This window comes from Oppia nitens, unplaced genomic scaffold (genome assembly GCF_028296485.1).
Source record: "Oppia nitens isolate AA-2021 unplaced genomic scaffold, nextdenovo-longstitch-racon4-pilon3 scaffold3_pilon_pilon_pilon, whole genome shotgun sequence".
NCBI lineage: Eukaryota > Metazoa > Arthropoda > Arachnida > Sarcoptiformes > Oppiidae > Oppia > Oppia nitens.
Genome location: NW_026533221.1, coordinates 9,860,144 through 9,884,322, shown reverse-complemented (window position 1 = coordinate 9,884,322; position 24,179 = coordinate 9,860,144). Strand labels below are relative to the sequence as shown.

The 24,179-nt window shown below is 23.3% G+C and overlaps 5 protein-coding genes across 6 annotated transcripts; 4 read left to right on the top strand and 1 right to left on the bottom strand.

Annotated features, from left to right (window-relative positions):
• The first annotated feature begins 274 nt into the window (after positions 1–274).
• Positions 275–1,676, top strand: LOC128958255 (uncharacterized). The gene is made up of 3 exons (XM_054304072.1): positions 275–789; positions 947–1,121; positions 1,173–1,676. Exons 1-3 carry the CDS (start codon positions 275–277, stop codon positions 1,674–1,676), a joined length of 1,194 nt encoding a protein of 397 aa, XP_054160047.1.
• A 6,749-nt stretch (positions 1,677–8,425) lies between these two features.
• LOC128958254 (elongation of very long chain fatty acids protein 7-like) lies at positions 8,426–9,501 on the top strand. The gene is made up of 2 exons (XM_054304071.1): positions 8,426–9,335; positions 9,425–9,501. Exons 1-2 carry the CDS (start codon positions 8,570–8,572, stop codon positions 9,499–9,501), a joined length of 843 nt encoding a protein of 280 aa, XP_054160046.1. The 5' UTR covers positions 8,426–8,569.
• A 5,164-nt stretch (positions 9,502–14,665) lies between these two features.
• LOC128957562 (elongation of very long chain fatty acids protein 1-like) lies at positions 14,666–15,881 on the top strand. The gene is made up of 2 exons (XM_054303351.1): positions 14,666–15,293; positions 15,463–15,881. The coding sequence occupies exons 1-2, from the start codon at positions 14,754–14,756 to the stop codon at positions 15,841–15,843; spliced, it is 921 nt and encodes a 306-aa protein (XP_054159326.1). The 5' UTR covers positions 14,666–14,753; the 3' UTR covers positions 15,844–15,881.
• A 912-nt stretch (positions 15,882–16,793) lies between these two features.
• Positions 16,794–19,407, bottom strand: LOC128958299 (protein TIS11-like). Of its 2 annotated transcripts, none has more exons than XM_054304117.1 (2): positions 19,390–19,407; positions 16,794–17,876 (listed from the first exon to the last, which is right to left on the bottom strand). In XM_054304117.1, the coding sequence occupies exon 2, from the start codon at positions 17,702–17,704 to the stop codon at positions 16,979–16,981; it is 726 nt and encodes a 241-aa protein (XP_054160092.1). In that variant the 5' UTR covers positions 17,705–17,876; positions 19,390–19,407; the 3' UTR covers positions 16,794–16,978. The 2 variants fall into 2 exon arrangements, with proteins under 2 accessions (XP_054160092.1, XP_054160091.1); XM_054304116.1 differs by lacking the exon at positions 19,390–19,407 and adding an exon at positions 19,141–19,214.
• A 1,517-nt stretch (positions 19,408–20,924) lies between these two features.
• Positions 20,925–21,652, top strand: LOC128958482 (uncharacterized). The gene is made up of 2 exons (XM_054304344.1): positions 20,925–21,112; positions 21,187–21,652. Exons 1-2 carry the CDS (start codon positions 20,964–20,966, stop codon positions 21,554–21,556), a joined length of 519 nt encoding a protein of 172 aa, XP_054160319.1. The 5' UTR covers positions 20,925–20,963; the 3' UTR covers positions 21,557–21,652.
• The last annotated feature ends 2,527 nt before the right edge of the window (positions 21,653–24,179 follow it).

Sequence of the window (24,179 nt, the reverse complement as noted above, 5' to 3'; positions counted from 1 at the left end):
TGAAGTTTTGTTTTCTATAATTTCATAAAAAATATCTCATATGATATATCATATAAAAGTTATTATAATAAAATCTATTAATGTATTTATACGAGTGGAAGATAATTTATAATTGTCTCGTGAATTAAATGAACGAACAATTAATTGTTTACTAATTGTTAATAAACTAAGAATTTAAAAAAAAATAAATTTAAAAAAATCCATCGGTTGTGAAGCTCAACATGTCTTTTGACTAAAAAAAAAAATCTTAGACCAACAACAAGACACCATAGATATGACTAAAAAGAGTTCATCTGATGAAGACCTTAATGACAGAAAAGACATCAATGATATTAACAAAGACAGAGCTAAACGAATCGTTGGTCTCACAAAAGATCCAAATAGTTGTCCCATTTGTCTCCAACCTGTGTCTAACCGTTCATTGACCGACACTTGTTTGCATGAGTTCTGCTATGAATGTATTCATGAGTGGTCCGCTGACCACAATCGGTGTCCAGTGTGTCGGCTGAGCTATCGAAATATTATTCACAACGTAGTGTCTGCCAATAAATATGACTGCGAAACGGTTCCCGATACTGTCGCTGAGTTGAATGATGAGGAGGAGGATAATGAGGAGGAGGAGGATAATGATGAGGAGATAAGTGAAACCATTGCAGCACTTCTACAACAAATCCATTTACTCCATTGCGTGTATTCTGTCCGCAATCAAAATATCCAACAAAGAAACAAAGCTATCAATGATTTGAATGCCATCAACAATGAGATCATTGGTGTGGACGACAGTAAGCGGCAAACAACTGAAAGATTCAACAAATTGATAGAAGAGTCTATAGTATTATTACAGACCATTGAAGAACTGGACAGAGATTCTATTGCTTATTATAATATAATAGTTAATAATCATTCAGAAAAAGACCAGTTTTTAATTGAATGGCTTCAATGAAAGGCAATCTGACTTACCTTTCATTGAAGAATTTGAAGACATTGTGGACTACAATGAAACAGATGAGTCTGTAAACAGTGATTTACATGAAGAAGATTATAATTGTGACTATCAATTGCAACAATACATCCAAGTTTGTAGACAAAGACGCGATCACATCACTAGTGAATTGCATTACGTTAGGCAAACAAATCAGTTATAACGTCGGATCAACTATTCGTACAATCAGAGTGTCCAACAACGAGACAGAGCTATCAATCAATTGAATGCAATTACAAATGAGATCAACGGTATGGCCGACAGTAAGACACATCAATCAAGAGAAAGATGCAATAAATTGAGAGAAATGTCCGCAGACTTACATAAGACTATCGATGAACTCAATACAGATCTCAATTCTTTCTCTGGGATAGACTACACCAATCACTTACAGTTATTGGATCAATGGCTCAATAGTCGAGATAGTGATATACCTCTCAATATAGACTTTATAGATATTAAAGACTTGTTCGTACAAACCATTGGATCACATGAGTCATCGCCGTCATCGCTAGAATCAGTTAAAAGTAATTCACATGAAGATGACAACGATTGTGGCAATGAATCGGGCGATGAATGTGAAGATCATGGATGCCATGAATCCTATAGAAAAAGACAACAAACCGATAATTCCAACGACAACGACAACTCTTTTGGCGGACAATCAGACATCAAAAGAATCCGAAAAGAATAATATATTATTGAAGTAATCAATTGATAGAAGACATATAGTGTTTGATATTTAAAAAAAGAGTAATGAAATTATTTTTTAACAAATAAAACAAATTATAAATTATGACAATTGTATAAAAAAAATTATTCTATATAATAATTTAAAAATTCAAATTGATTTTTTTTATAATAACTTTTATATATTTTAAGTATAGATTTTTACACTGGTATTTATAGTGACTGGTGTGGGTCTACTGTATTTTTCCAAACAGTTTGACTTGGATTATACTAACTGTTGTCCGCTGTATGGTCTCAGACGGTGCGCCCAGACTTTGATAGACAATCCCGAAGCTGAGGGATGTAAATGTTGGTAGAAATTGGAATTGAACGACAACTTTCTGGCGCCGGTATATATTTACTACGGACTCAGCAATTAATTCTTAAAAAAAATCATTGTATGTAATGATAACTAACAATTTTCTTGAGATAGACTACAGTATGTGTTGTGTTATAAAAATTAATTATATTTTTTAAACAAATGATGTCATCTTTTTTTTTGTTTTGTTTGTCTAAAAACTAATTTATTATTATTACTACTAATTATAGTTTATCTATAATATAGATTCTATATATTATTATCTATTAATAATTTATTAATACTAAAAATGAAAACAAACTATTATATAAGGAGTCAGTCAATTAATCTTGCGTCGCGTAAAACTTGAATAACTTTTAAACGGTTAGAGATAATTTAATTCTGTAAAATACATTTAAGAATATCATATCGACCACACTTAATATACACGCAATCACAAAACTAGGGTGACCAGATATACAAAATATCGGGACCAACGCAAGACACTATGTTACAGGCAAAACTACAACTGACAAATTTATTTTGACAATGAAATTTTGTAGTCAAGAAATAATAGTTTAATATAAAAAAGAATCATCAAAATCGGATTGGTAGTTTTACTTTTATGGTTTATCAAGTTTGTCATAAATCATATTATATAAAATAGTCTAATATGAAAATGGCGTTATTTATGACTTGTATATGACTATTAGATAAATATTTCAATTATATTACTAATTCTAAAAACAAAATTTAAATATGTCGATTATTTTTCAAAATAATTGAATTTCAATAAAAATTTTAATATCAAATTACAATAGTGTGATTTATATTGTAATTCGATTATTTCAAAAACTAATCGACATATTGAAATTTTGTTTTTAGAATTAGTAATATAATTAAAAAATCTATCTAATAAATATATACAAGTCATAAATAACGTCATTTTTATATTAAACTATTTTATATAATGATTTATGACAAACTTAATAAACCATAAAAGTAAAACTACCAATCCGATTTTGATGATTCTTTTTTATATTAAACTATTATTTCTTGACTACAAAATTTCATTGTCAAAATAAATTTGTCAGTTGTAGTTTTGCCTGTAGCATAGTGTCATGCGTTGGTCCCGATATTTTGTATATCTGGTCACCCTAGTTTTGTGATTGCGTGTATATTAAGTGTGGTCGATATGATATTCTTAAATGTATTTTACAAAATTAAATTATCTCTAACCGTTCAAAAGTTATTCAAGTTTTACGCGACGCAAGATTAATTGACTGCCTATTTATATATTAAATAATTAAATTTATAATATTTAATATATTATAATATGTACAGCATATTTTACATATTTAAATTTTTTATTTTCTGATTTATATTTGTAATAAAATTATTTATGTGATTTGACATGTGTTTAAATTGTTATTAAAGGTCTATTTTTTAATTATCATATGATAATCATACTATTGTAAAAAAATAATTACAAACAAATTAAAATAATTTTAATAAGAATTTTTGAATGAAATAAAAATTAATTTCATTTTTATATAAAAATAATATATTGTATTGTGTAGATTATAATGTATTTATTTTTATCAAATTTAAATTATTCAATTATTTTATATCATTTTAAAAGCTGTTCAGTGATAGATTTTAATACAATAAGTACTAAAGTATTATTTTGTTAAGTTTATTTATAATTTTATCATTTTTTTAAATTTAAAATAATTAAAAAATGATAGATTTAATTATATTTTTATTGATTATTATAATCTTAATTATTTTAGTATTTGTGTCTACATTTATACATTTATATAAAATATATAATAATAATATCAAAATTGGATTAAAATCTGATTTATTGAAATTTTCTCTGATAACAAATTTTAAAACTATTAACCCATTCAATAATACGATAAATCCTGACCATGATCAGTTTAGTTTTTTTAATGGTTTACGTTTTATTAACACTATGGGTGTAATTATCGGTCACTTAATTATATTTATTGTAATAGTTAGCAAACAACACCAATTCGGCAATTATTTAAACTTTTGGTTTGTTTTATATGCGCGCCATTTAATGCACTTTTCATTCATCATTAACGGTATATCCAATGGCCGATGGCTGACCAAACAAGTGTTGGTCACTAATCAAGTAAAAGGTAACAACTATACCGGTATATGGAAACAGTATGTCGTCACCAGATTAATTAACATACTTCCCTATCAGTATTTTGTACTATTCATGTATTATATATTAATAAAATATGTGACACTTGTCCGACGCCCGGATCCCGATGTCTACGAGGCCTGTAATGACAATATATGGCTAAATATATTGTTAATTTCAAATATATTTTCATCCGACAAAATGGTAATTCAGTATATTTATTACTAATATATTAAAAATGTCTATATTTGACTTTAATTTTGACTTTTTAGTGATTTATTTGTGAAAATCTATAAATACTAATGAAAAACTTTTATAAATAATTAGATTTAATATTATTTAAAGTATTTAAAAAATAATTTTAATAATCTTTATTTTATTATTTATATTATTATCAGTGTATGCCATGGTTATGGAGCAACAACACATTAATACTGTTTATTATAGTTAGTCCATATTTTATTATACTATTACACAGGTAATTTTAATATAAATAAATCAAAACTATATGTATTATTAAAATTATCTATTGTATCATTAATTTACTAATATAGAAACAATAATCTTGGATTAAAATCAATTTTATTAGCAAATATAATGACAACATTCATTATATTTTATGTATATGTAATCAATGGTTTAAAAATGCAAGGTTTTCTATATAAGATTAATCCAACACTAATTCAATGCAATCTTTTATTGTAAGTAACATATAATTTAATAATTATATTCTGTTGTAATTTATTATATATATATATATATAATTTTATATAATTTATATATGTATAATATATTATCATTAATATCCCAATAATTGCTATTATTATAAATAATATATTATTTTAATAAACAAATATCTAACATTTAATAATATTAATATATAGTCCAATAGATAGTCCGACAAATCAGTTACATATGAAGCCGTGGTATTACATTAGCCCGTATTTTAACGGACTATTATTTGGTTATCTGTGCGAAACCATTGACATCAGAAATACCATTTATAACAATACCAGTGCTAAACATATAATATCATTATTAGCATTATTACTGTCAACAAACATTATCATTGGTTTTATGGCCGATTCTCAAATACTACTATCACCGGATACACTATTGGGTGCCTATGAATCAGCTATGTTTCCCGTATTATATTCAATAATTGTATGCTATTTAATGTTTATTATATTGCAAAGTAATAGTCCAATTAAACTGTGGCTATCGCACCCTTATTTTAGACTACATCGACAAATAAACAATTCAATATATTTATTACATCCTATGATAACAATATTTTTAATTTATACATTTGATAATTTTGAAATGCGTGAAGATTTATTTAAATTATTAGCAATTGTAATAGTAATATTCTATATATTAATTATAATATGTTATATTATATTTGAAATGCCTATTAAACATATTCAGAAAATTTTTTATAAAAATTATATTACAAAAATCAAATACTTATATACGTATATAAACTATAATTGATTTTAATATACGATAATAAATTGTAATTTAATAAGTTATAGAATTAAGTTAAATAATTGTTAAAATGTAATCAATTGCCGGTGATATTAGTCAACCAGGTTTAGGATTGTTTGTTTATATTTTTAATATACAGTACGGTATGCTCCGGGAGGACAACACTAATATTGCCAGAGCTAGAAAAAAGAGTATTAATTATAACAATAGATTACTATATATTATTAATTATTAGTTTTTTTATAATATCATTATATTTTTCTATACAATATATTATAATTATTTATTTGTCTGTGATGTATGTGTACTTTAATATGTGTAATATTTTTTTTTAAATTTTAGTTTTATAATAAGTTGTTTTAATTATATTAAAGGGACAAACATTTTATAAATATTAATTGTATAGATATATTAAAATAATTAGCTTATATATTGTATTTTTTGAATATTTTTCTTTTAACTAAATTATATAATTATTTAATAATCTTTTTTTTTAATAAAATAACTTAAATTATATAATATAAACAAACATTGCAATATTTAAATAAATTTACTATGTATTTTTATTAAAAAATAATTTTTGATAATTTATCAATAAATATTTTTAGTTATTTATTTATAAATAAATGCACACACATTTTAAATTGTATGATAAAACTATATGTATGATAATTGTATATTATATTATTTTAAATAAAACATTTTTACTTTGCATACAATAATTGACCTTCAAATTAGGCGACAAAAAATAACAAATTATTTAAATAAACTTAAACTGAAAATATTATATATTATTAACAGAGAAATACAATTGTCGTTTGGATAATACATAATATAAAAATTAATAATAATATAATATACTATATGTATCTAAAGGTATATTTCAATACCCTTTCCGTTTTTGACAACCATTACAATTAAATAAAAAGACAGACAGACAGACAAACATAAAAATAAATTTTTTTTTAAAAATATTATAAATCCGGACATTCCATATCATTATCTAACCGGCCGTTAATAGACATATCATTTACTTGTGAGGTCATACTATATATATGTTAGCATTTTATTTTCTATATTTATAAATTTAAAAAAATGATTTTCATGCATTAATTAACAACAAAAACAATAAAACATTTTACAATTAATAGCCATTAAATTTAAACAAAATAGTATAATTATTTTTTTTTTAAAAAACGTATAGACTAAATTGATGATAATATTTTTATTTTTATGTCAGTTTTTTTAAACATAAAATACATTATTTTAATATATAGTTTATACAATTAAAAGTTTAGATAAATTAAGATAATACAATATCTATAATAATAATAATAACAAAAAGTCTAAATATTATACGTGTATTAATTAATATGAAAATAATTTATTAATATAACAATTGCATAATCTATAAAATTGTTATTTTAAAAAAATAAAATAGTTTACATAAAATTATTTATAGACATATAATTATTAGGAATTATAAAAATAATAATTGAATAAAATTTTCCCACACCTATACATTATTTTTTATTAAATATGTTAAATTTATATAGTATTTTTTTATTGGAAATTTTCAGAAAATTATTTTACTGCAATAATTATTATTGACATGTGATTTACATTTATCTCCCGATGATGTCTATTGTTTGTTAAAATTGTTATCAATATAAAGTAAATAATACAATACAGTATTTTTTATTACAGTGTTTACATATAATATTTATATAGATTGACATATAAATTACAGGTATTTACTGTATACTGTATTTTTATTAAAACATATTGTATTACATTTTTAAAAAAATATATAATTTATATATTAATACAGGTATATTTTATTTATATATATATATCAATACATACAGTATAATATCATACATAAAAAGCTATGTAATTAATAATTGTCGGAAGTATTGAAGGTTTTATTTTCTATACTATTTAGGAAATATGGAAAATTAAAATAATTTATTTGTAATTTTTTTTCATTGCCTTGTGTTATGTGTGTGTATATATCTATGACATTAATATTAAAAAATTATTATTATTTTTGAAAAATATACACATAAAATTTTTCTAAAATAATCAATATATAGTATTTAATATTAGATTTGTCATAGTCTTATCATATATTTCATTATATTTGTTTTTAGAAAATAAAAAAAAAACATTAAATTTATGGCAAAATTATTATATTTTAAGTGAATATTTTTATCAACAAACAAACAGTTTATTGTTGTTATTATATGTAATATAATAATATTTTAATATCAACGTTTAACTCTTATAAATATAAATAAATAGATAATATATATTTATAAAACAAAATCTGTTGAAAATATTTTTGTTAAAATTATTTTTCAGTGCATATCATAAATTTTAAAATTATATTTTTTTAAAAATACATTGTGTTTTTATACTTAATTTGAATTATTTTAATTTGTATAACAAAAACATCATTGATAGTGAAATTTTTCTTTAATAATATAAATTTCAATTCAATTTTAATTAACAGAAGACTGATTTTTCTTCAACTATAATAATTGTCATTTTAAATGAATATTATTTTATTATTAATATTATTATGTGTATAAATACTGTATATTAGTACTAAACTAAATAGCAAAATATTTGTTAACAAAACGATAAGATTAATAGTCTATTGTTATATTGAATAAAATAATAATAATAATAATCATTACTATTATTATTATTATTATTATTAAATTTGATATCATCTCTACATAAGAAAAATCCTTTCAATTACTATACAATTGATTGTAATTAATTGAAAGCTCCGGGATTTTCGACCTGAAAATAGTTGGGTGTTTTTTATTTTGATTGTCAACCGGTTTTCCTAATCAATACAAGACATCCAATTCACTATTCATTAGTAATGTCAACCCCTTATCGTGTAAGCGACTCGACATCGAGCACACGGGTGTCGGGAGGCATCAGGTATTACCTGCAACACTACTGGCAGGACACTGGCGATCAGCGCACGGTTGGCCTGCCATTGATTCGCGAGGGTCCCTGGGCTATGCTATTTGTAATGACACTGTACCTGCTGTTCGTTACCAAACTCGGCCCACGTATGATGAAACACCGGGAGCCCTATCAGCTACGGGGGCCGATGTTTATCTACAATACTCTTATGGTGGTCATCAACTACTACTTCTTTTTTCAGGCCTTTCGCTGGTTAGACTATGGTCGTGAATTGGCCAACTTTAGATGGCCGGACGGTTCCGATAACTCCCAGCGCACAATGGACTATATTTGGTCATTCTATCTCTATTGGTTGACCAAATTTGTCGACCTATTGGATACAGTGTTTTTTGTATTACGCAAAAAATACAGACAAATTACTGCATTGCATCTCTACCATCACACTGTCGTACCAATACTCGGTTGGCTATATCTATGGTACTGTTGGGGATCGCCGGCCATTACACTGTTTGCTTTGCTAAACTCGGCCGTCCATGTGATCATGTATTCGTATTATGCACTGGCAGCTTTTGGACCCAGTATACAAAAGTTTCTCTGGTGGAAACGGTATATAACACAGATCCAGTTGATACAGTTTGCACTGTTATGCATGTACGGGTGCTTTATCTATAAGTATCAACACGGCTATCCACAGTTTGCCTTTTGGTTGGCTGCCAGTATGTATACATTATTTTTATTATTTGTTTTATTAATTTTATTTAAAAAAAACTATTTTTTTCATTTATTATTTGTTTATTTTTTTTAGCCCAACCGCCGCTATTTTTGATACTATTTGCTCAGTTTTATCTTCAATGTTACACAAGAGTCAAAAAAGTCGATTAATTTATATTTATATATTTTAAAATATATATAAAATAAATTAAATTTATATAATCAATATTACCAAAATAATACCAAATATCAGTAAAGCTTTAATTGTGATAATTTTTTATAGTAATGTACAGTAATTTTAGATTAATCTATATATTTGTAAAATATCTTTTTTATTATTTGGAAAAAATATTTTCTAATTACAATTTTTTATTGTATAATATATTCAAATTTTTATTATAATAATTAAATATAATAAAAATGTTTTTTTTCTTAAATTAAACTATTTAAATATTATATCATCGTTTACATTATAAATAAAATGAAATTAATATTATTTGTAAATAAACAGTTTTGGTAATTAAAATTAATTAATAATGTGGGTTTGATTTTTGCTTAAACAAAACATTTCTATTAAATATCAATACAGTATTTAATATAAAAATAATAACAAGTTTCTCACATATATAAGTGAATTTTTAAGGGAATTATTAAAAGAGGGAAACTTCAAACAAATTAAACCGGTAATACTATTATGCCAACAATGTTTTTTTATATAATAAGTATTATAGCTTAAACTTAATAATATAATTTAAAATTAAGTTTTAAAAATATAATATAATAAAAATAGTTTTATTATTATTATATTTAAGTATAAATTTTATGAAACTTAATATAAATATTTATTTTTTCAAAATATTAGCTAAATATTTCTTTAAAAAATAGCAATACTAATAGATTATCATTATAATTATAGATTTTTATTAATACAAAAAACATGAACTACTGTTAAATGCTAAACAATAATGTAATTATAATTTATTTAAATATAAAAATTAATTGGATTTAAATTTATTTAAACTATTCAAATTTATGCATTTATTTAAATTTATCAAATATATAACTTTTTAATAAGTTTTTAAAAGTTGTATAATTTTCCATATAAGACACTTTTGGTGGTAATTTTGATATATTAAATATATACAGAATTTACTATTATATGACCCATGCATTAAATTTAAATCCTATTAGCATTGATACAGTATTTACATTAGTATTAAATAAGTTAAATAAGATGACTGTTTTTATTATTGATAAATTAATTTAAAAAAATAGTATTAAAAAATCTAAAACATTAAACAAAAAATTAATTGAACAAAATTTTATTTTTATAACTTCAAACTTTTTAAATAATGTCTTTATATATAATAATATATAAAGTTTATATCACACCCAATGTCTATCTGTACCACCAAACCTAACAGTGTTTAAATATTTATTTAGAAACAAAACAATTAAATTAATAACTAAAATACTGTACGTTCATTATTTTTAATATTATTGTTAATTATTGTTAATAATTTTTTTTATCTACTTTTTTAATACTTCAACATAACTCAAATTAGTTTTGTAGTTATAGTAATTATAATACTTATATTAATTACTTATTGTTTCTAGTGTTTTATAGTGAGTTATAAAAATCATGTATTAAATATTTTAATTAAAAAAAGATAAGATAATTGCTTAACAATATTATCATCATTTCAGCAAATAGTCTGCCAGTTCTGTACTGTATTTCAAATGTCAATAAAATGTTCACTTTTTAAAAGACTTTTATTAAAAACAAGATTTTAGTTAATAAAGTTATAAACAAAATTAAATGCTGTACTCAATATTATCATATTTATAATAGTTATTAAAGTGCTAATAATAATAGGTTATCATTAATAATACTTAATTTAGTTATTATATATATAATATATATAATGACATCTATTTTTGTTAACTTAAGCAATTAATAATTATAAATTGTATGCTGAGTGTTGTTTTATAATAATAATTGTATGACTAATAATATATTTATATATAATATATTAATCAAAATATTTTATTTAATGTTTGAAATGTCTATAAAGCATATTCAACAAATTTTTATTAAAAAATATATATTTTAAAATTTAGTCAAATATTATTAAAGAATTGAGTAATAATAATAATAATAATAATAATAAATTTTTCAAATGAAATACATATAATTTGAAAAAACTATTTAAAGAATATTTTATAACAAATATTTAAATAAAAATAATTTTTTGAGTTTGAAACATAATATCATAGTTAATACAAATTAAATTATACAATCAAAATTAATTCACATTTTGAACATATGGTTAATTTTGAAAAAATGGAGTTAATAATATATTTTAATTAATTAATAAAAAAAATTTATTAAATATTATACGACTGTACGATAATACATGTAAGTTAATTCATAATTTTAAATTTTAAATAAACATATTTAATAAAAAAAAATATTTTTGTTGTTGATTAAATCACGTACTGCAAGTTTACGATCAATTAATTAGTGGCACACAAATATATAAATTAAAAAAAAGGAAAGGCCGGTTAGGACAGCAATATTGAGGTGCTTTAATAATTTTTTGTTGTATAATAAAATCAGTTTAGTAAAAAAAACTTTAGTTACAAAAATTTTTTTTGTTGTATTTTAAATAAATTAAATATTTTATAGTATGCATGGATTGTTATGTAACAAAAAAGAAAATGTTTTTGTGATGTCAATAAAAAATATTTTTAAAGAAAAGTTATTTTGTGTTAATTTTCTAAATAATATTAATACTATTTTATAATAACAATTAAACGTGAGTTACGTGTGTTTGTCATTCAACAAAATTTTTTTATTTATCAAAGTTTAATTATGTAGTTTAATTTGATTTTCTATGTAAGTATTTTATTTTATTATTATTTTTATTATTATTACAATCTATTTAATAATAATATTATATTATATATTTATGTACATATAATTAACTAAATGCCTGGTATAGGATACTATATTTATTATAAATATTATTATTTACAATTTATTATAATTATTTATAATAATAAAAGACATTTACCTTAAATTTTTTCTTAATTATTTGTCTGTACTGTTAACCGCAACAATGACTAACTACTCCTACAATATATTCAATAACAATATAACTTATACTAAACTATTTGTTAACCTCTAAAACTTGTATATGAAATCAAAATTTTTGTTTATATTGTAGATAAAAAAAATTGCCACAACAAATTTTTTACTAATAAATTATATATGTACTCATATATGTAAAAATGCAATAATAGTTTTCCCCCTCTAAAATGTTATTAAAAAGTAATACTTATAAACTAAACATTTTATCATGAATTTTATGTATACTGTTTGCATATAATATAATAATAATGTATAGTATATGAAAATAAATCACATATATATACAGTAAATGTATAGTTTATTTACGTGCAATTATCAACTTCCTTGTCATTGGATTTTTTTTATATATCATTATTTTGTAACACAATATTTTGTTAGTTTAATTCAACAAATTATTAGTAAAATTTAATAACTGACAAATATAAATGTATAAATATAACACTAATTCATTACTATTGTGTATTATTGTTAAAAAAACAATTTTAATCAATGACTTGTACAGTACTATAATAACTAATGCAATAAGTTTGTCTGCTAAAAAATTAAACTGAGATATCTATTTAAAAAAAAAACAAAACAAAAAAAATTATTATACATTATTGACAGACAATTCCTTATAATAATACACGTGTGAAGTGTAAAATAATGTATGGATGGACAGTCATATACCAACAGTCCCGGAATAAATGACATTGAAATCAGTTTTCAAATATATCCGTTATTTTTCTTAATAATAGACAACAAAAAACTTTTTTTAATGGTTGGTAATAATATTTCACTCTTTAAAATCAAACTTTTAACTTTTTATCGCATATTGTGATTAATCTTATTGCATATAAAACAATGTTTAATATTTTTTTTTAAATTTTAAGTACTAACCAAAAAAGATATATCCTTATTAGTATTAATTCAATTAGTATTTTTTTAATTCAATAATTATTCAATAATTGAAATAATCATTTTCAATGTGTATAAATGTTTCAGCTTTGTTAATATTTTTTGTTTATAAATAATAATCTTTTAAAAAATATTTAATTTTTTTTTTGTAAAGTGCTAAATCTAAAAATAAAACAAATTAAACTTTTTTAGTTGAATATTTTCTGTGTCATAATGTAAGTTTTATTATTTTTATATTATTTTTATTTTAATTTTTGAATTATGACAAATTGTTTTTAAATCATTAGATAAATTATGTTTACAGCTAAATATTAGCAGATTAGTTAAATTGTGGTTAAACTTTTTTTTTGTATATAAATTTAAATTTCTATTTATAAACACTTTTTTTTGCTATTTTGTACATATTGTCAATTTTTATTACTAATAAGTAACTTATTAAATACAAATATGTTTTAAATATTATTTTAAAAATTAAACTTTATATATAATAATAAACTGCTATACAGTATTTTATTTTTAATTAATAATAATTCAATTAATGTTTTATCATATTTATATATATCAATAAGTAAGTAAAGTATTATTTAGTTTTTAATAACTTTTATATAAAATAAACTTAAATATTATTTAGTGTAAATAATATAAAATTTCTGTTTGAAAACATTTTTATTATTTGACAATTTTATAGTACATTTATTTACTGTATTAACAATTAGTTTTTACTAATTTTATTATCAATATAAAAGTGATAGTAATAGTTAATAAAATAATACATTAATACTAAAAATAATCTGACTTTTATTTTATGTTTGTTTATTTATGACAAAAATACTAGTTGATATTTTTTTTAAAAATCATACAATATACTCTATATTATATTTATACAATCAGGATGTAATTGTAATTAATCAATATTTTAGTTTTATTTGTTTTAAAAATATATAATAGTTTACTAAAAAAAATTAATAACTAATTAATTGCAATTATTTCCTTGATTTTTTTTGCCAAAATTGTCATCACATTTTATTATGTAATTTTATCATTACTATTTTTGATATAGTATAATATTAATTTTGTAATTCATTAATTTATTTTATCAAACTGTCATATACTGTATCACTATTTTTTTTTTGGTTGTTCAATAAGACAACTAATAAAATATCAATTTGATTAGGTTTTATTAAGTTTTATTTAAGTATAATTTATTTATTTTTAAAAAAATAATTTTATAAATAATTATTTAAATAGATATAAATATTGTTGACAACTATCAAACAACAACAACAACAACAAAATAATAATCAATATTCTAATCAATTATCAATTATTATTAGTATTATTATTATTATTACTATCATTGTTGACAATTATAATGTCATCGTCAGCCCAGTTGATAATAAACACAACAAAAACAGCTACCAGTGCTCAAACTGATTATGGCATAGATTATTATCGGCACCAATATTGGGACGACCGGTGCGATCCGCGTACTGTTGACCTGCCACTGATGAACGGCGGTCCGTGGAATTTGGCCGCTATATTGTTAGTCTATTTTGTGTTTGTCACCAAAATCGGTCCCAAATGGATGGCCAATCGGAAGCCATACGAGTTGCGACTACCGATGCTTATCTATAATATCGTAATGGTGGCCATCAATGCCTACTTTCTGTACGAGTCGCTCATTTGGATTGAGTTCGGGCCGCGACTGTTTAACTTTAAATTTCCCGATAATCGGGAGCAAAGTGAGGCCACTATGCGTGTGGTCCGTATGTTTCACTATTATATGTTTACTAAATTTATCGACTTTTTCGACACATTCTTCTTTGTGTTGCGAAAGAAAGACAATCAGATAACTGTCCTCCATATCTATCATCACGTATCGGTGCCTATCATCGGATGGATCAGCGCTTGGGTTAGTTTTTTTTTATTCACATAACTTTCTCTCTCACTCTCTTTTAACACATATATATCATATACAATATATTTGACATAAATATTAATAAGAAAAAAAAGTAAATTTATTGAATAATTAATGACTTTTAACTTTACTACTGACTACTTGTCCTCTCGACCTCAAACAGGTATCTCCATTGATGCCAGTGCTGGGACTGTTCGCTCTACTGAACTGTTTCTGTCACGTATTGATGTATTCATACTACGCGTTGGCCGCATTCGGACCGGCCATTCAGCCCTACCTCTGGTGGAAACGGTATATCACACAAATCCAGATGATCCAGTTTGCCATTATTGGTATCTACGGTGCAATACTAAGCGCATATCATGTTGACTATCCGCTCTTCTATCGGCTTATGCCTACCAGTCAGGGACCGATATTTTTTGCAATGTTTGCCAACTTTTACATTAAATCTTATCGACGAAAACATCGGTCAACTAATAGTATTACTGATAAACAACAAAAACAACAACAGCTTAAAAGTGATGAAAAATACAAAACTAATTAAATTCATTCATTAATAGTTTTATTTTTTTTAAAAATTTTGTATTATATTATATTTGTATAATTATTAACACAAAAGTGATAATATTGATTTAGCATTTTTTATGGTCATAATTTTTTTAGATTATTTTTTTTTTAAAGTTTAATAATAATATATATTTTGTATAAACATTGTATACATTTATAAATCATTATATATGGGTGTATAATAAAATAAATTTTTGAAAATATTTATTATTATTTTTTGAATAATTTAGTTTTATGTAAACATTAATTTTTTATTAGTATTTTTGTTTTGATTAATCTTGAGTTTTAATTAACAAATAAATGTTTTAAACAAAAATTTTTGAAAACAAAATCATTATTATTATTATTATTTATATCTCTTGTGTTATACATATATCAAATTTTTTTTTATTAAATATTAGATAAAATATGAAAAATATTATTTAAGTACAATTTCAGTGATTATAAATTAGTAATGAAAAAAAATGAAATACTTAAAAATCGCTTATTTAATATAAAATAAATAATTACTAATATCATAATTGTAATTATTTATTCTGTTTTAACATAATTATCTAAATATTTTCTTAATGTATTTATCATAAGTTAAATAAATTTATAGCAAACAGACACCAATAATTTAGATCATATTTTTTAAATCAATTATAAATCATGAAATAATTAATAATACAAAAAACAATACAAACAATGAAATCATTTAAATAAATGGACACAATTTTAATACATTATTAGATAATATTAATTATAAACATAAAGATTTGTTTAATATTATTAATTATACACTTGAATAAAAAAGACGAATCAATTGACAAAACTATTTTAATAATGTTTTAAACAAACAAAAAAAATCATATTTATGATGGAAAATATAATTTGGTAATAACCGTAATAAACACATAGAAAATAAAAAAAAATCTCATTAATATAAAGTAAGAAATTAATTAATATTGGTTTTATATTTATATCTATATATTTCATCTAATGAATTGTTATATCAGATATATCATATATATATAAGCACCAATTTTTGGTGACGGCACACATAGACAAACACACACACAACTGTCCTCCGCACTATTAAAGCCAACTTCGGTACTGTTGTTGTCTGCACTCTATTTCTTAGGTCGGCTCAATTCAGTGCGTCGGTTGGGTCGTATGGATCGCGAAGCACGTACTTTGGTCGGTCCTCCATCGCTGCTACCGCCGCCGCCACTACTACCACCACCGGGGCCATCCTGAATGCGGGCCTCCTGTTTCTTATGGATGAACGCACACCGGGAGCCAAACGAACAGAAACCGGAGCTGTGATAGGAAGCGCACAGTTTGGTCTTGTAGTTGGGTATACGCTTCAGTTCGTACTTTCCGTGTGCAAACAGACACCGTTCCCCGTAATCGCAATACCCGTACTCGTAGTACTGGCGACACATCTCTGTCTTGTAGAGCGATGGATGATAGGATGAGGCATTTTGTTGGGACTGTTTGCGTCTCAAGCCGTCACCACTATTGGACTCCAAATGCATTCGGTTCTGGTGTTGCTGTTGTTCGCGAGTCTGGGATATATGTGGTACCGGTTCGAGTACCGAACCGGTAGCAAATGCCGACCGTTCCCATCCAATCATGGCGTCATACTTTGGCGCCTTTTTGTTGAATCGTTGCTCAAAGTCCATACGCAAGTCGTCGATAGACTTACCAGTTAGCTGTCGGTCGTGAATCCAGACACTGACCACCAGTTTCTCTTCAAGCGAATAGTCGTCGCGCACGTCATTCAATGGTATGTCCCGTACGTCACGTATGTCTCTGACGTCTCTCACGTGTTCCCGCATGTGTTGGTCACTCATATTGTCGTCTTTTTAAGTCAGCAAAAAAATGTCAAATACTTGTGTCCGTTATCTTCAGGTCAAGTCTTCAATTACCACTTCTTTTTGTAGATTTTGATGAAATACTTTTTGATAGTTTTTAAGTTTAGGTTTCGTTGGATAATAATTTTCAACTAAATCTTGTTTATTAACTCTAATGGACATAAAATATAAGACAAACAGCAATATTAAAGCCATTATTAATATTTAATTATTTTTTAAAATTGTTATTATTATTTTCAATATTATTATTATTAAAAACTTAATATTATTATTAATTAATTTATTATAATATAATATTAACTCTTAATAATAAAATTGAATCTCATTTAAAAAAAATAAACTTAATTAATATAAAATTATTTAAACTTGGTTTAATTTTTAAAAAAACATATATAATCACTGAGTTTATTATTATTATTTAAACTTATGTTTTATAATATTAATTAATTATTATTATTAATAAACTGATGTCAAAGAGCTCCCGGAGCTGTCATAGACATCCCAAATATTATTAAAAAATAATATTAAAACTTTTGTCTCCCTTTCCTTTCATATATCCTTCCTTTTTGGATAAATCAATCAATTAATGATAAATTTAGATAAATAATTAAAAAATTAACAAAAAATATAATTATTAATAAAACAAACAAACAAAATAAGACTCTTTGATCTCTATAATAGATATCATATTTGTTTGACATTTGTTTATTAAAAATAAAATTTATTATTTATTTTTGATTAAACTAATAATATTAACTAAACTTTCTTTTATAATATAGTAGTTTAAGTAATTAATTTTATCGAAAATAATGTAAATTTCAATATTAAAAAATATTATTATTAAATTTAATTAACAAAAAAACATTAATATTTATCAATTATTTAGTATCACTATTATATTGTCATCAAAATTATTATCATATTATATACTGATTATTAAAATAAATAATAATATCATAATTAAAATATCATATATTATGCAAAATAATTGTCAATTTTATATCATATATGATATTAAAATAGTGATAAAATATTAAACCTTTATATTTAGTTAATTATTATTAAATTGCAAAATAAACTATAAAAATATTTATATATTATATATTAAATAGTGTGTTGTTATTAATATTTAAATATTGTTGTTGTGTTTAATAAATCAATTATTATTATATATAATACAATGTATTGTTGTGTAATATGACTGTCCATTCAATATAATTGTACTGTAATTATAATACAATAATAATAATAATAAACATCAAACCATTGGTTATTAATTAATTAATAATAATAATAATAAATTAATATATATATTATTAGAAAAACAATTATTTTTAAATATTTAATTGAATTTTCATTAATAATAATAACTATTATTATTATTATTGAAAAACATTAATGAATTGATAGCTCACTCTCTCTCTCTCTGTCTGTCAATGTTTTGGCCGACAATTGTTTTACACAAACACTTGATTTTTTTTAAGACACAAATTAATTAATTTAATTTTCAATTATTATTTATTTTTAATTATAATTAATATATATATATATATATATAAATATATGATAATTAAATCAAATCAATTGTTATTAATATATATATAATATTTACTTTTAATTATTAATTAATATATTATTATTAAAATATAAACTCAAAACTCAACTAATAATGTCTGCCATTTGTATTAGCGGTCAATACATTCACTCTCTCTCTCTCTCTCTCTCTCTCTCTCTCTCTCTCTCTATAGCTATATCTTCACAAAAAAAATATAACATAAATAACGTATTAGTAAAAAATGGCAAAAAAATAAAACCATTTCATTGATAAACTTATTGAGTTAAATCTAAAACTACATGTAATATATATATATATATAGAAATCCCTCCATATTTTGTTTTATAACGTTATTTATGTAAACACTTATAATTTTAATGTTGTCGATATACTCTTTTAATAATTGTTTGTACAGTACTGTAAATATATATAAATACATACAATGCATAGATCTGTAATATTACAGTATACTTTATACACATTAGTTGATTTATTATTATACTACAAATAATACACTGTATACAGTTTTATATGGCTCCTCCCTTACGTAGCTTTATATATGCTAACATGCATTTATGTGTATGAAAACAAATATACTGTAATAAACTTTACATTTGTAATGAATACCCATTTTTTTCTGTATTAATATTAAAAATCTCAAACAAATAATTTCAACTTATTTTATACATAAATAATGTGTTTAACCAATAGTTTTAATACTGTATTAAATATTAAATAATTTTATGATTTTATACTATAAGTTATAATTATATAGAAATATTAATTTTTATTAACTAAGAAAGTAATCCACAACTTATAAATTAATTACTTGTATTAATAAATGGCATATAATTAATATATTAGTATAACTTTGGGCACATTTATTAGATAATATATTTAGAAATAATTAAATTAGAGATAATAATTATGTCATAAAAGTTACTATAATGAAATGTTATGAAATTAACTTGGTGATTTTTCTATTTAATCAATTAAAGGCTAATAAAAAAATACCACCTAGTGCAATTAATTTTGTTGTTGTTAATAGTAATTAAATAAATAATGGGATTAGCAAAATATTAGTTGATTTAACAAATTATTTACTTTATTTAAAGTTATTATCAGTACATTTGTTACATTTTATTAAATCTATTTTATATTATAATAAATAGTGTATAAATTATATATATATATATATATATATATATATATATATATATATATATATATATATATATATATATATGCAAAAATAAAACTCATTAATAACATTTGGTAAAGCACCCTGCGATTATGTCCAATTATATGGGCGCACCCCCTCTAATAAATTCACATATAAGCACAGTGCGCCTTTAGGACAGTTAGATTTCGGAAACTATATTAATGTATTTTATATATAAATTTATACCAATTGTTTAGTTACTTACAGTATATCGGTATTAATAAATATTTACAAACATTACAAACTTTGTATTATGTAGTTTTAATATTGCACATTAAAAACTACTGTAAATCTTATGATACCATGCAATGCAGTTAATCGGATAATTGTTATCAATAAATAAAAAATAATTATCTAAATATTTATAATGTTTAAGAGTATAAATAGTCGTCAAAAAAAAGTAAAGAACAAAATATTACAATTTTTTTTACTAATATTTAAGATCACATAATAATAAAATAATGAAATATTTTTTTGCAACTTTACTATTGATTAGTGTTTATGGTGTCTACAGTGCAGTACCGGACCCATCACTGGTGACCGGCTATCACTTTCACACCTATTTCTTTCAGGACAACCCCGTCAGCTACAAGAGTGCTCTTAATTTTCGGTAAAAATTATTATTAATTTATTGAAAACTTAATTGTTTTTTTTTAAATAATAATTAATTAATTTAAACTATAGACGCCAAACACACGAACAGTCAGTGAATGGCACACTAAAGGGCTGTCGTCTAAATCATTTTAATACCGTTCCCAGGGGTCCGCATCCAATCGGAAGTTTTGAGACATGTTGTAATGCCAGTACGTTTGCCAACGGCATGTCGTGGTTTATGAAAAACCGCGGCAACCATTCAGTACTGATTCACCCGTTGACCCGATATGAAGTGGTCGATCACACCCGGGATGTACTGTTTTTGGGTAGTCCACTGTTTATCGATCTGACACCCCTTGCAGAGGATATCGGTGAAGCTGATAAGTGTTTGCCCATTCCCTGGGAGGACGGCAAGACACCCATACCTACCTGGCCTGCCAATCCTACTCCGTTTGAATAGAAATAATTAAATAATTAATTTTAAGTTATCATAATTAAACCAAAAAAATAACAATTATTAAAAAAATGTTTTAATGTTTTATTTTTATTTTATACCTAAACTACTAAATAAATCAACAAAATTACAATTATTTTATAATATCAACAGTTATTGAAGTGCATAATAAAATGCTATATTTATTATACAATTTATTTTTGTTTGTATTAAATACTATTAAAAAAGGTCATTAATATATTAGTTTTAATAGACTTGACATAAATTATTTAAACAATTGTTTTTAATGACTTTTTTATTTTATATAATTTGCTAAGTCATCTGATCATTAGATAATGCAAACAGTAGTTACTTTTAGTTTTAAAATAAATTTAGATATATTTAAAAGTATTATACAGTATATTATGATAAAATATAACCTTTTAATTGCATTATTATTATTATCCAAAAAAAAGGTATTTTCTTGACTTAGCATTTGATTCACGCAATGATTTCCCGGTTTTTTACAATGTCTTCAATAATCTATTAGTTTAATATAAAACACAATATATTTAAAATCAATAATAAAGATCTTGAACTTCAAAATCAAATCAAAAGGTTATAAATGAATAAAATAAAAATATTATATACAACAAAAAATTACAGTATTATAAGTCCTTTAGATATAGTTAAATGATATCAATTTTTACAATTAATATTACTTTTTAAAGTATGAATACCAGAAAAAAAACTTTATAAATATAAGCAACTAATTTATGACAACCAAACAATTAATTGCTATTTTATAATAATTTATTTTTGTGTTTTAATGAATAAAATATTTCAAAAAATTGTTTTTATATCATGAGATTAGATTCACTATTATTGAACACACTGTCGGTTGTCACACACTTTGGACTGGTAGGCACTCAATTCAGTCGATGTAAGGACATACCCTATAGTTTAGGTATGAGCGATCTGGTCAACTTCGGATGCAAACTAGTACGCGGTATGTTGAAACTTAAATTCAAAAATATTTGCGAAGGCGAACCCTGTCCGGGACTCGGAGCCAATACGGTATGTCATGAATGAGACATAAATGTCATAATATGGATATTATTAGTATTATTATCTATAGCTATGATTTGTTACAGATATGCGCAAACGGCAAATGCATCGATAGATCAGGCGGTTCGGGTATTAGGCCACGACTGCAGCCGCCGCCGCAATCTCGACCGTCAGCAGGTGAGCGCACACACCAGGCAACACCATCGGCACCGTTAGCAACACCGAGACCACGAACTACCCGTCGTAGGCGGCCAATCAAAGGTGCCGGTAGACTAAACGTGACCATCATATCGGCCTCGTTGGCCAATACGGACACATTTATTAACGCTGCGGCCGACGCTTATATAGTGTTGTGTTCGTTCACAGGTGACAAACGTGAGTCTACTGGACAACCGCTCGACGACAGAGATAACTGTTTTTGTAGGACAACTAAGCGTGAAGATAACAACGAGCCGTATTGGGAACACCAGTGCGAACCGTTTGATTTGAATCAATACAATCAAAGTACAACTGTCCTGACGTTTGAAGCCTACGATACCGAAGTGATCGCTGACGACGAGTTTATAGCCGGCAATGATATTACGATCAAAGAGGTCATCGATAGCGGCAATAATGGCATACCGTTAGAGCTTCCGCTATATGGACCGTATTCGGGATCAGTTACCGTTAATATCACGTGGACTGCCATTAAATAATGTGTTGAAAAACAGGTATTTAAATTTTTATTAAAAAAATTTGTTTTTTTGTAAAATTTTATTTATATAAATTTTTAAGATATTTATATTTAATTTCTAATCATTGTAAAAACAATTCAATATTAAATTGTAAAGTATAATTGATAACTTTTATTATTTTAATTTATTTTATAAAATATACAGTGCATTGTATAAATAAACATTGTTACTTAAATTATTAAAAAATACAGATCTAAATTACAAATAATTACTGCTATATTACAACTATTTTTACAAATTGAATTTAATTGTCTATAATTAAGTAAATAAATCTATTATTAGAAAGTTTTTAATAAAAGTATTTACATAAATACATACATTATATGATTATTAAATTTCATTAAATATATATAAATATATACAGTATATATTAAATTAAATACAACTAATTACTGTTTAAATTTAGAATTTTTGTAATATATATTAGATATTACAAAATTTACTGAAATTACATAAATTTTTTTCCATATATGTTTACTTTTGTTGAATTTTAATTAAAAAAAATCAAGTATTGTAAATAAAATAAGTTACATTTCCTAAAACATAATAATGCGGTAGTTATTAATAATAAATATATTTATATTGTATTATTATATGTTACATAAAATATCGATATATTAATGAATAGAAATTATATTAAAACTTATAATTTTTATTATGAAATATACAGTAATAATTTCCTTAAAAAATTAATTGTATTAACACTAATAAAATATATCTGATATTACTTTTAATCTATAATTATAAATATTTATTTTTTTTTAATTCTACAACTAAAATATTGTATTGTATTTATATTATAATTCAAAATAATAATAAAGATTTTAGATTTTATAAAATTTGTTTCA